This window comes from Argopecten irradians, chromosome 14 (genome assembly GCF_041381155.1).
Source record: "Argopecten irradians isolate NY chromosome 14, Ai_NY, whole genome shotgun sequence".
Lineage (NCBI taxonomy): Eukaryota > Metazoa > Mollusca > Bivalvia > Pectinida > Pectinidae > Argopecten > Argopecten irradians.
Window position 1 is genome coordinate 1,756,169 of NC_091147.1, and position 13,226 is coordinate 1,769,394.

At 36.7% G+C, this 13,226-nt stretch overlaps 1 protein-coding gene across 1 annotated transcript in view; it reads left to right on the forward strand.

Moving 5' to 3' along the window:
* LOC138308086 (uncharacterized protein C5orf34 homolog) overlaps nucleotides 1-12,630 on the forward strand; it is a 29,149-nt gene extending 16,519 nt beyond the window's left edge. The window contains 8 exon segments of the mRNA XM_069249035.1: nucleotides 5,463-5,724; nucleotides 7,246-7,337; nucleotides 7,829-7,892; nucleotides 8,313-8,522; nucleotides 8,757-8,893; nucleotides 9,382-9,483; nucleotides 10,767-10,807; nucleotides 11,364-12,630. Coding sequence (XP_069105136.1) covers nucleotides 5,463-5,724; nucleotides 7,246-7,337; nucleotides 7,829-7,892; nucleotides 8,313-8,522; nucleotides 8,757-8,893; nucleotides 9,382-9,483; nucleotides 10,767-10,807; nucleotides 11,364-11,842 — 1,387 coding nt within the window. The 3' untranslated portion in view covers nucleotides 11,843-12,630.
* The last annotated feature ends 596 nt before the right edge of the window (nucleotides 12,631-13,226 follow it).

The window sequence follows — 13,226 nt, forward strand, 5'->3', positions numbered from 1 at the left end:
ATAGAGGGAGTTAATACAGTTAACGTAGCTGGCCGTGGTTATGTGATAGGTGAGTTATCATAAATAGAGGGAGTTAATACAGTTAACGAAGCTGGCCGTGGTTATGTGATAGGTGAGTTATCATAAATAGAGGGAGTTAATACAGTTAACGAGGCTGGCCGTGGTTATGTGATAGGTGAGTTATCATAAATAGAGGGAGTTAATACAGTTAACGAGGCTGGCCGTGGTTATGTGATAGGTGAGTTATCATAAATAGAGGGAGTTAATACAGTTAACAAAGCTGGCCGTGGTTATGTGATAGGTGAGTTATCATAAATAGAGGGAGTTAATACAGTTAACGAGCTGGCCGTGGTTATGTGATAGGTGAGTTATCATAAATAGAGGGAGTTAATACAGTTTAAAGCTGGCCGTGGTTATGTGATAGGTGAGTATCATAAATAGAGGGAGTTATACAGTTAACGAAGCTGGCCGTGGTTATGTGATAGGTGAGTTATCATAAATAGAGGGAGTTAATACAGTTAACGAGGCTGGCCGTGGTTATGTGATAGGTGAGTTATCATAAATAGAGGGAGTTAATACAGTTAACGAGGCTGGCCGTGGTTATGTGATAGGTGAGTTATCATAAATAGAGGGAGTTAATACAGTTAACGAGGCTGGCCGTGGTTATGTGATAGGTGAGTTATCATAAATAGAGGGAGTTAATACAGTTAACGAGGCTGGCCGTGGTTATGTGATAGGTGAGTTATCATAAATAGAGGGAGTTAATACAGTTAACGAGGCTGGCCGTGGTTATGTGATAGGTGAGTTATCATAAATAGAGGGAGTTAATACAGTTAACGAGGCTGGCCGTGGTTATGTGATAGGTGAGTTATCATAAATAGAGGGAGTTAATACAGTTAACGAGGCTGGCCGTGGTTATGTGATAGGTGAGTTATCATAAATAGAGGGAGTTAATACAGTTAACGAGGCTGGCCGTGGTTATGTGATAGGTGAGTTATCATAAATAGAGGGAGTTAATACAGTTAACGAGGCTGGCCGTGGTTATGTGATAGGTGAGTTATCATAAATAGAGGGAGTTAATACAGTTAACGAGGCTGGCCGTGGTTATGTGATAGGTGAGTTATCATAAATAGAGGGAGTTAATACAGTTAACGAGGCTGGCCGTGGTTATGTGATAGGTGAGTTATCATAAATAGAGGGAGTTAATACAGTTAACGAGGCTGGTCGTGGTTATGTGATAGGTGAGTTATCATAAATAGAGGGAGTTAATACAGTTAACGAGGCTGGTCGTGGTTATGTGATAGGTGAGTTATCATAAATAGAGGGAGTTAATACAGTTAACGAGGCTGGCCGTGGTTATGTGATAGGTGAGTTATCATAAATAGAGGGAGTTAATACAGTTAACGAGGCTGGTCGTGGTTATGTGATAGGTGAGTTATCATAAATAGAGGGAGTTAATACAGTTAACGAAGCTGGCCGTGGTTATGTGATAGGTGAGTTATCATAAATAGAGGGAGTTAATACAGTTAACGAGGCTGGCCGTGGTTATGTGATAGGTGAGTTATCATAAATAGAGGGAGTTAATACAGTTAACGAGGCTGGCCGTGGTTATGTGATAGGTGAGTTATCATAAATAGAGGGAGTTAATACAGTTAACGAGGCTGGCCGTGGTTATGTGATAGGTGAGTTATCATAAATAGAGGGAGTTAATACAGTTAACGAGGCTGGCCGTGGTTATGTGATAGGTGAGTTATCATAAATAGAGGGAGTTAATACAGTTAACAAAGCTGGCCGGGGTTATGTGATAGGTGAGTTATCATAAATAGAGGGAGTTAATACAGTTAACGAAGCTGGCCGTGGTTATGTGATAGGTGAGTTATCATAAATAGAGGGAGTTAATACAGTTAACGAGGCTGGCCGTGGTTATGTGATAGGTGAGTTATCATAAATAGAGGGAGTTAATACAGTTAACGAAGCTGGCCGTGGTTATGTGATAGGTGAGTTATCATAAATAGAGGGAGTTAATACAGTTAACGAGGCTGGCCGTGGTTATGTGATAGGTGAGTTATCATAAATAGAGGGAGTTAATACAGTTAACGAGGCTGGCCGTGGTTATGTGATAGGTGAGTTATCGATAAATAGAGGGAGTTAATACAGTTAACGAAGCTGGCCGTGGTTATGTGATAGGTGAGTTATCATAAATAGAGTACAGAAGGAGTTGTGTTTAGGTGAGTTACTGTTATATCGTAACTATAGAAGGAGTTGTGTTTAGGTGAGTTACTGTTATATCGTAACTATAGAAGGAGTTGTGTTTAGGTGAGTTACTGTTATATCGTAACTATAGAAGGAGTTGTGTTTAGGTGAGTTACTGTTATATCGTAACTATAGAAGGAGTTGTGTTTAGGTGAGTTACTGTTATATCGTAACTATAGAAGGAGTTGTGTTTAGGTGAGTTACTGTTATATCGTAACTATAGAGGGAGTTGTGTTTAGGTGAGTTACTGTTATATCGTAACTATAGAAGGAGTTGTGTTTAGGTGAGTTACTGTTATATCGTAACTATAGAAGGAGTTGTGTTTAGGTGAGTTACTGTTATATCGTAACTATAGAAGGAGTTGTGTTTAGGTGAGTTACTGTTATATCGTAACTATAGAAGGAGTTGTGTTTAGGTGAGTTACTGTTATATCGTAACTATAGAAGGGAGTTGTGTTTAGGTGAGTGAGTTACTGTTATATCGTAACTATAGAAGGAGTTGTGTTTAGGTGAGTTACTGTTATATCGTAACTATAGAGGGAGTTGTGTTTAGGTGAGTTACTGTTATATCGTAACTATAGAAGGAGTTGTGTTTAGGTGAGTTACTGTTATATCGTATACTAGTAAAAGGAGTTGTGTTTAGGTGAGTTACTGTTATATCGTAACTATAGAAGGAGTTGTGTTTAGGTGAGTTACTGTTATATCGTAACTATAGAAGGAGTTGTGTTTAGGTGAGTTACTGTTATATCGTAACTATAGAAGGAGTTGTGTTTAGGTGAGTTACTGTTATATCGTAACTATAGAAGGAGTTGTGTTTAGGTGAGTAACTGTTATATCGTAACTATAGAAGGAGTTGTGTTTAGGTGAGTAACTGTTATATCGTAACTATAGAAGGAGTTGTGTTTAGGTGAGTTACTGTTATATCGTAACTATAGAAGGAGTTGTGTTTAGGTGAGTAACTAATATGAATATCTACTGTTAAAAACAGGACAGGTCAGTTAGGTAATCTGTCGATACTAAAGACCTAGTAACTAAGATATCTTTAAAAATTTGTCAAATTTTGAAGTTGCAAATCAAAAATTGATTAAAGTAATTAATCAGATAGTATTAGACTTCATCCATGGTGAAACTCATGGTTGTACTTAAAGGGCCACTACCTTTCCGAAACGGCTTTTAATTTTTAAAATAGGAATGTGAAACGAGATCAATAATTTTGTAGTGTCGCTGAAGTTATTAACTATACGTTTACTAGCACACTTATCACCACCTTCAGAACTGTTTAATTAGAATAAATAAAATGTTAATTTTCATAACGCGGGTCGTTTTATGTTTCCCGCCGTCGTCCTAAATGCCGCGCGGTATTTGACTATCACTGCGCCAGACGGCAAAACAGCGAAATGAATTTTCACTGTTATCGTACATTAGACAGGAAATCTTGCATATGTTTGGTGTTGTAACCTCATCTTAAGCCATCGATATATATCTTCTTTTGTTATTAATGTTTTTAAGAAACCTATAAATTTTGCTCCGGAAAGGTAGTGGCCCTTTAAAGGTAGGTTTCGCCCAACCAAATAAATTATTTTTTTGTAAAATCCAATAAACAGAAGAAAAGATGAAAAAAACATATTGAAAATATCTCAATTTAATTTCTGTATGTGTTTGAGATTGAACAAATGTGTCTTGAATACAAAATTGAAGGAAATCCTTGATTTATTACGGTGTCCGTCAGACAAAATAGTATGCAAATGAAGCTGCGATGGATTGTGTTGTCGAAGTTTCGTGCATGCGCATTGTTACGCACTCAAAGTAAACAAAATGGCTGAATGAAAGTGTGTGAGATAAAAAATATATCTGAATCAGCAACAAAGTGGATGAAATTATAATGGGATCGGTAGCACCCTAGGATATCTATATGGAATTAAATTCAGAAATGGCATGTATAGTAATAGAAGAAACAGAACCCACATCTCAAGCGGAACTTGCCCGGAATCTGGCGGATCTGTTGGGACTTGTGTAACGGCGTTGAAGGTGGTGAGTTAAACTTCAACACATATGCCAGCGTGCATACAGCCGCAGACTAACTACATGTATACGTATGTTTGATGTACTAAGCTAGCGAGCGTATGAAAGTAACATGAAGTGATTTAGATTATATGATATGTATAAACAACCCATTGTACTTCGATTTGTTGTTGTTGTCCTCTCACTGCCATCCTACTTTTCGTTGCACGCTTCCGTTTGTTGCTGCTGCCTCGTTTTGGAAAAAAATACGTCATGTTCTATGTAAAGCTTGACTATGCTCTATTTTTAGAGGAGTATTTTCCTGGTCAAGCTAGGCAACTGACCACCCATATTCTTCACTGTATGCATTGAAAATGATCTGAAGATTATATCTATGTACAGGATAAATTTCAATTTCGTAGTCTTTATATTTCATTGGGCGAAACCTACCTTTAAAGGGAAGAGTGCCATCTAATGAAACAGATTTGGATTTTTCCAAAATGGTGGCACCTGTATTAAAAGATATATTTATTATCCCCGGCTTTCTCCGAAACGGGGGATATTAATTTGGGTTTGTCCGTCTGTCTGTCTGTAACACTTCGTTTCCGTGCAATAACTGTAACAAATGTAAACCAATTTTCTTCAAACTTGGTGACAAGGTTAAATGCCTTAAGGGCTCAAGGTTATATTAAATGTCTTAAGGACTCTGCCAAGTTCGATGGCGATTTTCAACGGACCTTATTAGCGGAGTTATGGCCCTTTGCTTAAATAAAAAACAAGTTATTTTCTGCCACTTCTGTACATTAACTGTAATAAATATTAATCAATTTTCTTCAAACTTGGTAACAAAGTTAAGTGTCTTAAGGGCTCGGCCAAGTGGGATCGCCACTTGCGACGGACCTTATTTAGCAGAGTTATGGCACTTTGATGTACTAAAAACATCATTTTTTTGCCATTCCCTGTGCAATAATTGTAACAAATGTAAACCGATTTTGTTAAAAGTTAGTATCAAAGTTAAATGCCTTAAGAGCTCAGCCAAGTTTAATAGTCACTTTCAACAGACATTATTTTACATATCTTACTTCCGAATAAGACTTCGGTTTATTTTTTCATGTTTCAACTAAGGTTAAACATAACCTCCATAACGTTTAAAAATCTTGACTCCACCATATTAGATCTATGCAGTACACGTTAGAAATGAACCATTTATATTCGGTTTGGTTCGGCTGGTATGGCATGTTCCATTTCAGCAGATCCCTACCAGTATAACTGGTACAGATCTGATAATGGAACACACACAGTAATATCCTTTAGCTATATAGTATTTCTCATGCTTCCCCTTGTGTACAGGTTAGTGCGGCTGGCCACGACTAAGGTGGTGGAGATCTTCCCTGGAGATGGTAGTGTAATCACGTCACAGGGACTGTCTGGACACTTCTTCAAACACATCCTTCCTCATGGACACGATCAGGTAGGACAATTTAAGTTTATTCTCCTTACTAATAAAGTGATGGTTTTAGTAATAGGATTGACATTGTTAATATGGTTTCAATCTTTTCCTCCTTGTCTAAGTCCACATAAGTTTTATAGGATATTGTATAGAAAAAATCAAATAATTAGACAAACGGTGCAAGAAGGTAAAAGTTAATCTTTTACAAAGTCCTTGGTCAGCTTCTACAAACAACTCTCGCTTTCCTCCAAAACCAGCTTCAGGTTGAAATGCCATTTAATGGCTCCAGCTGTTTATATTAGATACATGCGTTTGGCCTAAACAGTTTAAATTATATTTAAGTATAATTGATCGTTCTTCATTATGACTGCTTGTAGGGTAGTATGAACACAAATATATTTATTCATGTAGCGTTAGCATGCCCCACTAAATATGTCTCATGGAGCGTTACCATGCCCCACTAAATATGTCTCGTGGAGCGTTAACATACCCCACAGAATATGTCACATGGGGCGTTAATATGCCCCACAGATTATGTCTCATGGAGCGTTAACATGCCCAACAGAATATGTCACATGGGGCGTTAACATGCCCCACAGAATATGTCTCATGTAGCGTTAACATGCCCCACAGATTATGTCTCATGTAGCGTTAACATGCCCCACAGAATATGTCTCATGGAGTGTTAACATGCCCCACAGAATATGTCTCATGGGGCGTAACATGCACCACAGAATATGTCTCATGGGGCGTAACATGCACCACAGAATATGTCTCATGGGGCGTAACATGCACCACAGAATATGTCTCATGGGGCGTTAACATGCCCCACAGAATATGTCTCATGGAGTGTTAACATGCCCCACAGATTATGTCTCATGGAGTGTTAACATACCCCACAGAATATGTCTAATGGGGCGTTAACATGCCCCACAGAATATGTCTCATGGAGTGTTAACATGCCCCACAGAATATGTCTAATGGGGCGTTAACATGCCCCACAGAATATGTCTAATAGGGCGTTAACATGCCCCACAGAATATGTCTCATGGAGTGTTAACATGCCCCACAGAATATGTCTCATGGAGTGTTAACATGCCCAACAGAATATGTCTCATGGGGCGTTAACATGCCCCACAGAATATGTCTAATGGGGCGTTAACATGCCCCACAGAATATGTCTAATGGGGCGTTAACATGCCCCACAGAATATGTCTCATGGAGTGTTAACATGCCCCACAGAATATGTCTCATGGAGTGTTAACATGCCCCACAGAATATGTCTCATGGAGTGTTAACATGCCCAACAGAATATGTCTAATGGGGCGTTAACATGCCCCACAGAATATATTTGTTGCCAACTGAGTTCATATAACATATAAACAGTCAAAATGAGGATCAATCCTTCCATTTACATCACTCTTTTGGTTTTAGACAGAATGAAGCTGGTAACTACTACAGTGGCCGTGTTTACTAGATAAAATAGACTGCGTATACGCTAAAGAGAAAGATGTAGAAATTAATGGTTGTTATATATTACAGGTAGAAGAAAGAACATATTCCCTGAAATCAGCCCCACCGACTCCACCCAAGGCAGCCTACTCCATAGAGAAGCTCATCAAAAGGGCTCACAGGTGGGTCGTTGTATAAAGACATAGGGTTTGATCATGTTGACTAAAATAATTTACACAGCCAAAGTTGCTTCATATGAATTTCACATTTTTTTTCCTTAAGTAAAATTCATTTAAATAACTTGAAGAAGCAAATTACTTTATGTATATTTATGAATGATAGCATGGCTGTAAAACTCTGGCATCAATATTGACTATAGATCTAGTTGGCATGGAAATATAGGTCAATGCATATATATCTGCTTTAAAGCTGTAGAGATTGGACTGTGAACACCTTTATTGCTGATAATCAATCCATACATAAGATGGATAAGTAATTTTGACATTGATCAATTGATATTTCCCATGTGAACATTATGACATTATTATGGTCACGCTTTGGGTGTCATTTATATCCAGATGATGTTCCCTTTGGCTTAGTTAGCTTATATGGTAATAATGATGGGTGAATATAGGTGATAATAAATTGATATGATGTGTTTTCTGTTTACCAGATTTCTACAACAAGCCAGTCAGGAAGATAAGATGATCACTAACGCTGACATCTGTTGCTGGAAGGTATACACTTATGTCCCTGATACAATTACAAAGCTAAATGTTCTTTTTAGGTTAAGTGAAAAACTGTTCATGTTGTATGAATTACATTTAAGCATTGATGTGTAACATACATGTGTGTTCTAGCATAGCCAATGGTGCTCGTTAGTGCATCCTGATAGATATGTATGCCCAGCGACTTTGTTCTGAAAACGAAGGCAGCTGACCATATTTTAATGAACATTTCAATATATAGATATTTTGTTAAGACATTATTTAACATTTTAGTATGTTGAGTTTTTGTTTAATTTTTAATATTGAACATTTCAGTATGTGGAGTTAAAACTTAATTGAACTTTTCAGTAATGAAGAGATTTTGTTAAGACTTTATTGAACATTTCATTATGGGCAGTGATTTTGTGAAGACTTTGCTGAACATTTCAGTATGTGGAGAAGAAACTAGAGCTTCTACCTACAACACTACTGGAGGATTGTTGTGTCCCTAATCACGGTAAATTTTCTGCCTACTCCAACGGACATGTCCGGATTCTGTTTGATGACCGAACGTCCTTAGAGATGACCGCTGACTTCAGCCAGAGAGTGAAGAGTTGTCTCAAACATTCTGATCATAACACACCACTGGACGATACTCAGGTAATCAGTGGACTAAACAATTATTAATTGTCTATATTAACTATTATATTTTATACCGTATTATGTGGGAGACCTATTGCAGTTGCCCTGTCTTTCCGTCCATCCACAATTAATTTACAGACTGAGATTTCTGAAGGAAACTCAAAATCTGGTGGCAATAATTCTAATGATACACAATCTTACCTGGTAATATATCATGTTGATGTTATTGATGATGTGATATACCAATGATAGGTGGAGAAGGATGACAATCGCAGCATTCTAGTGACCAAGCAGCACCTGACCAGTAAACAGTCCGGCCTCTGTAAGCTCCTGCTGCCCAATGGTCACTACCAGATAGTGGACATCAACCATCCCGGTGTGTATAAAAGGTAAATGTCTATAAATTCTGTTATTTATATTGTGTTATGGCTGGCACCTTAGTGAAAAACATGTAGTTCACATAGAGTCTCATAACAAATAAATTGTAATATTGAGATTGACTATTACTTTACCATACAGCGGAACCTTGAAACAAACCTTTATTGCTCACCTGCAGACATGGAATCTTGGATTATCTTAGACTATCAATATAGATATATCTATGTAAACGAGAAAGGTTCATATCACTGTTTAGTCTATTAGATAGACCATCGATTGATATTCTGATTTTATAAATAATACATATGTATGTGTAATTTTTGTTTCTTAAATATCAAGTGAGTCTTTCATTTTTTTGCAGCAACATGCTATTAAACTATTGAACTACAGCTAGTCTTTTCATGATCTGATCTTAATTCACATGACTGTATAGACATCGTTACCTTTGACAATATATATGTTTTGACACACCACATATAAAGAGGCTATACTTTTATAGGTACACAGATGCAGCAGTAGAGTGGCAGGCCTGGGTTAACAGTTCCCCCGGTCAGAGGAGAGATTTCTACGAACGCTGGGACAAACAGGACTCACACAATGTGTAAGGGGTTTATATTTCTGTAGGATTTATCTGTAAAATACTTTATCATACAAACAGGACACACACAATGTGTAAGGGTTTTACATTTCTGTAGGATTTATCTGTGAAATACTTTATCAGACAAACAGGACAAACAAAGTGTAAGGGTTTTATATTTCTGTAGGATTTATCTATAAAATACTTTATCAGACAAACAGGACACACACAATGTGTAAGGGTTTTTATTTCTGTAGGATTTATCTATAAAATACTTTATCAGACAAACAGGACTTACACAATGTGTAAGGGGTTTATATTTCTGTAGGATTTATCTGTAAAATACTTTATCAGACAAACAGGACTTACACAATGTGTAAGGGGTTTATATTTCTGTAGGATTTATCTGTAAAATACTTTATCAGACAAACAGGACTTACACAATGTGTAAGGGGTTTATATTTCTGTAGGATTTATCTGTAAAATACTTTATCAGACAAACAGGACTCACACAATGTGTAAGGGTTTTATATTTCTGTAGGATTTATCTATAAAATACTTTATCAGACAAACAGGACACACAATGTGTAAGGGTTTTACATTTCTGTAGGATTTATCTATAAAATACTTTATCAGACAAACAGGACTCACACAATGTGTAAGGGTTTTATATTTCTGTAGGATTTATCTATAAAATACTTTATCAGACAAACAGGACAAACAATGTGTAAGGGTTTTACATTTCTGTAGGATTTATCTGTAAAATACTTTATCAGACAAATAGGACTTACACAATGTGTAAGGGGTTTATATTTCTGTAGGATTTATCTGTAAAATACTTTATCAGACAAACAGGACTCACACAATGTGTAAGGGTTTTATATTTCTGTAGGATTTATCTATAAAATACTTTATCAGACAAACAGGACACACAATGTGTAAGGGTTTTACATTTCTGTAGGATTTATCTATAAAATACTTTATCAGACAAACAGGAAAAACAATGTGTAAGGGTTTTATATTTCTGTAGGATTTATCTGTAAAATATATATATATACTTTATCAGACAAACAGGACTCACACAATGTGTAAGGGTTTTATATTTCTGTAGGATTTATCTGTAAAATACTTTATCAGACAAACAGGACACACAATATGTAAGGGTTTTACATTTATCTGTAAAATACTTTACACACAAAGTATGTATTATTTTTCTTTTATTTAATCGTTGTATGAAATGCTTATGATTTCACTTACATGTAGTTAATTTGTATCTAAGATTATAGTCAATTCACGTTTGTTTACAGTTTGGCAGCAAAAGAGCTCCAGAAAATCAAGTGCTTTAATTGTATCCTTTATTACACAGAAGAGGTAGATAAGTACAAAATACCCGTAAGTGATGATAAAGTTAAAGGTCATTTCCCCTAGGGTAGATAAGTACAAAATACCCGTAAGTGATGATAAAGTTAAAGGTCATTTCCCCTAGGGTAGATAAGTACAAAATACCCGTAAGTGATGATAAAGTTAAAGGTCATTTCCCCTAGGGTATATAAGTACAAAATACCCGTAAGTGATGATAAAGTTAAAGGTCATTTCCCCTAGGGTAGATAAGTACAAAATACCTGTAAGTGATGATAAAGTTAAAGGTCATTTCCCCTTATACATGTTAATTGTTTATTAGTTCATATTGTTCATATAACTTCCATGTAACTGAAGCAGTGTCTGTGGCCTTCATTAAGAGGCAGAGCTATGTCCCTTTGTTCAGTGTGAATAGAAACTGTATTTTAATTGGTACTTAATTATCAAAGTAATTTATTAATCATGAATCAGAACTATTATGTATATATCTGTCAAGGTAATATCAGTTTATCAGCTATATTTAATCTTTGACCAACACTATTCAGACATTGTTGATAATACTGTGAGTAAACAGAAATCAGACATGACATCTCAACTACCATCTACAACACAAAGAATGGACCAAGTGCAATATTCGGACAGAGCTCTCAATACTGGCTTTTCTGGACCTTATCCAGGAGTTATGAATAGATATGACAGTTCTCAAGGTCAAAGACATTCCAGTCAAGGTCATTATGACTATGGAGTATATCCACATCCTGTTCAAGGTCATCTGACCAGTGAATGGTATCCTAGCAACAGTAGCCATAATCACCATGGTTACAGTATTCCACCCAAAAAGTCCCCCAACTCTGCCGGACCAGGTTTATATTCTGTGCCAGGAAGTCAGTTAAGGGGGGTAACTGTAGCTTCTACCAGGAACAGTTTGGACACTTTACAGGGATTTAATGCTGTCCGAGAGGCTCTCCTCAAAACATCAAAAGCTATTCAGGATATTGACGGTATACTGGACAAAAAATCATAATGTTACAACAATACTAATAAGTTACTGAAGAGTTCTTGCCATAATATGTTGCTGTTTGTTTCAGTGTCACTCTACAGCACGTTTGTAGGTTTTCTGTATTCTATGATTTATGTATTTGTCTGTTTTATGGTTAGGGTTTCCATGCCAGCAAATTGATAGTGCTTACTTATTATTACAGATGAAGGTATATATAGTGCTACACATGTTCCATCCTAGTTCCATATCTTTTCCTGTCTCTCTTGGCCAAGTTTTTCCTCTTTACTTGATAGAGGATATCTATTTCTCCCATACTTGACAGGGTTATCACGCAGTTGCCAAAGAAAAGATAACTCTGTCTGTTACCTGAGTAAGGAATAAACAGCTCACACACGGTAGACAGCGATGTCATCAATACTTGTGCCAATAATTTTAACTCACAGTGACATTCATTTCCACTGAATTGTCACAATTTCTCGTTAAAGTATGGGAGAAAATTGATATAACATGGGCCAGTCAGGTGGATAGGGATTTCTTTCATACCTACGAGTGTTATGCTGGCTGGTCTACGGCAATACACTCATGCCGCCTGAGGCTGTATTGCATGGCTACCCATGCAATAAAGCCTCATGACGTCACGGCGTCATCAAAATTTCTATTTCCTCTGTAAAATTTTAAACATTTTCTTCACAAACTTGACTGGTTTTACTAAAAAAGATGCAAACAAAGGAATTTTTGTTGCAAATATCGCGTAATTTTTCATGTATGAAAAATTGAATTTCTTCTGTGGATTTATTTAAAAATGGAGGGATATTATAACGGAGGGATATTATAGTTGTAAAATTGCAATAAAACGTCGAGGTATGAAAGACAAATACTCTTTCATAAGTGGATATGAAGGATAGGGATATTCTACCCTCGGGATCTCAAAATGTTGCAAAACCCTCAGCAAGCCTCAGGTTTTACTACATTTTGTGACCCTCGGGTAGAATATCCCTATCCTTCATATCCATTTATGAAAGAGTCTTTTAATCTCAACCCTCTTGAAAGATTTTGACCGTCAACCCTCGGCAAGCCGCGGGTTGATTATCCAAAATCTTTATCCCTGTCCACTTGACAGATCCATGTAAGATTCTATTATTCTCTTAATACTCCAGACAGGGATATCTGCAATTTTACCAGTGTGAGATTTTTCTATATCACCCTAGGGTAAAGACAATTAAGCTACATTATATCTTTGCACATGGGATACAAAGTGGTGCACAGGGTAAGAGAAAAAGAATCATTCAACCTCTTAAGCTGCCAAAACACTCGGCAAAGGGTGTTTGTATTGATTTTTCTTAGCATTTGTTTGTATATGATGTTGTACTGCTGGAAGACCAAGCACACCCTTGTTCTGGTGAATTTT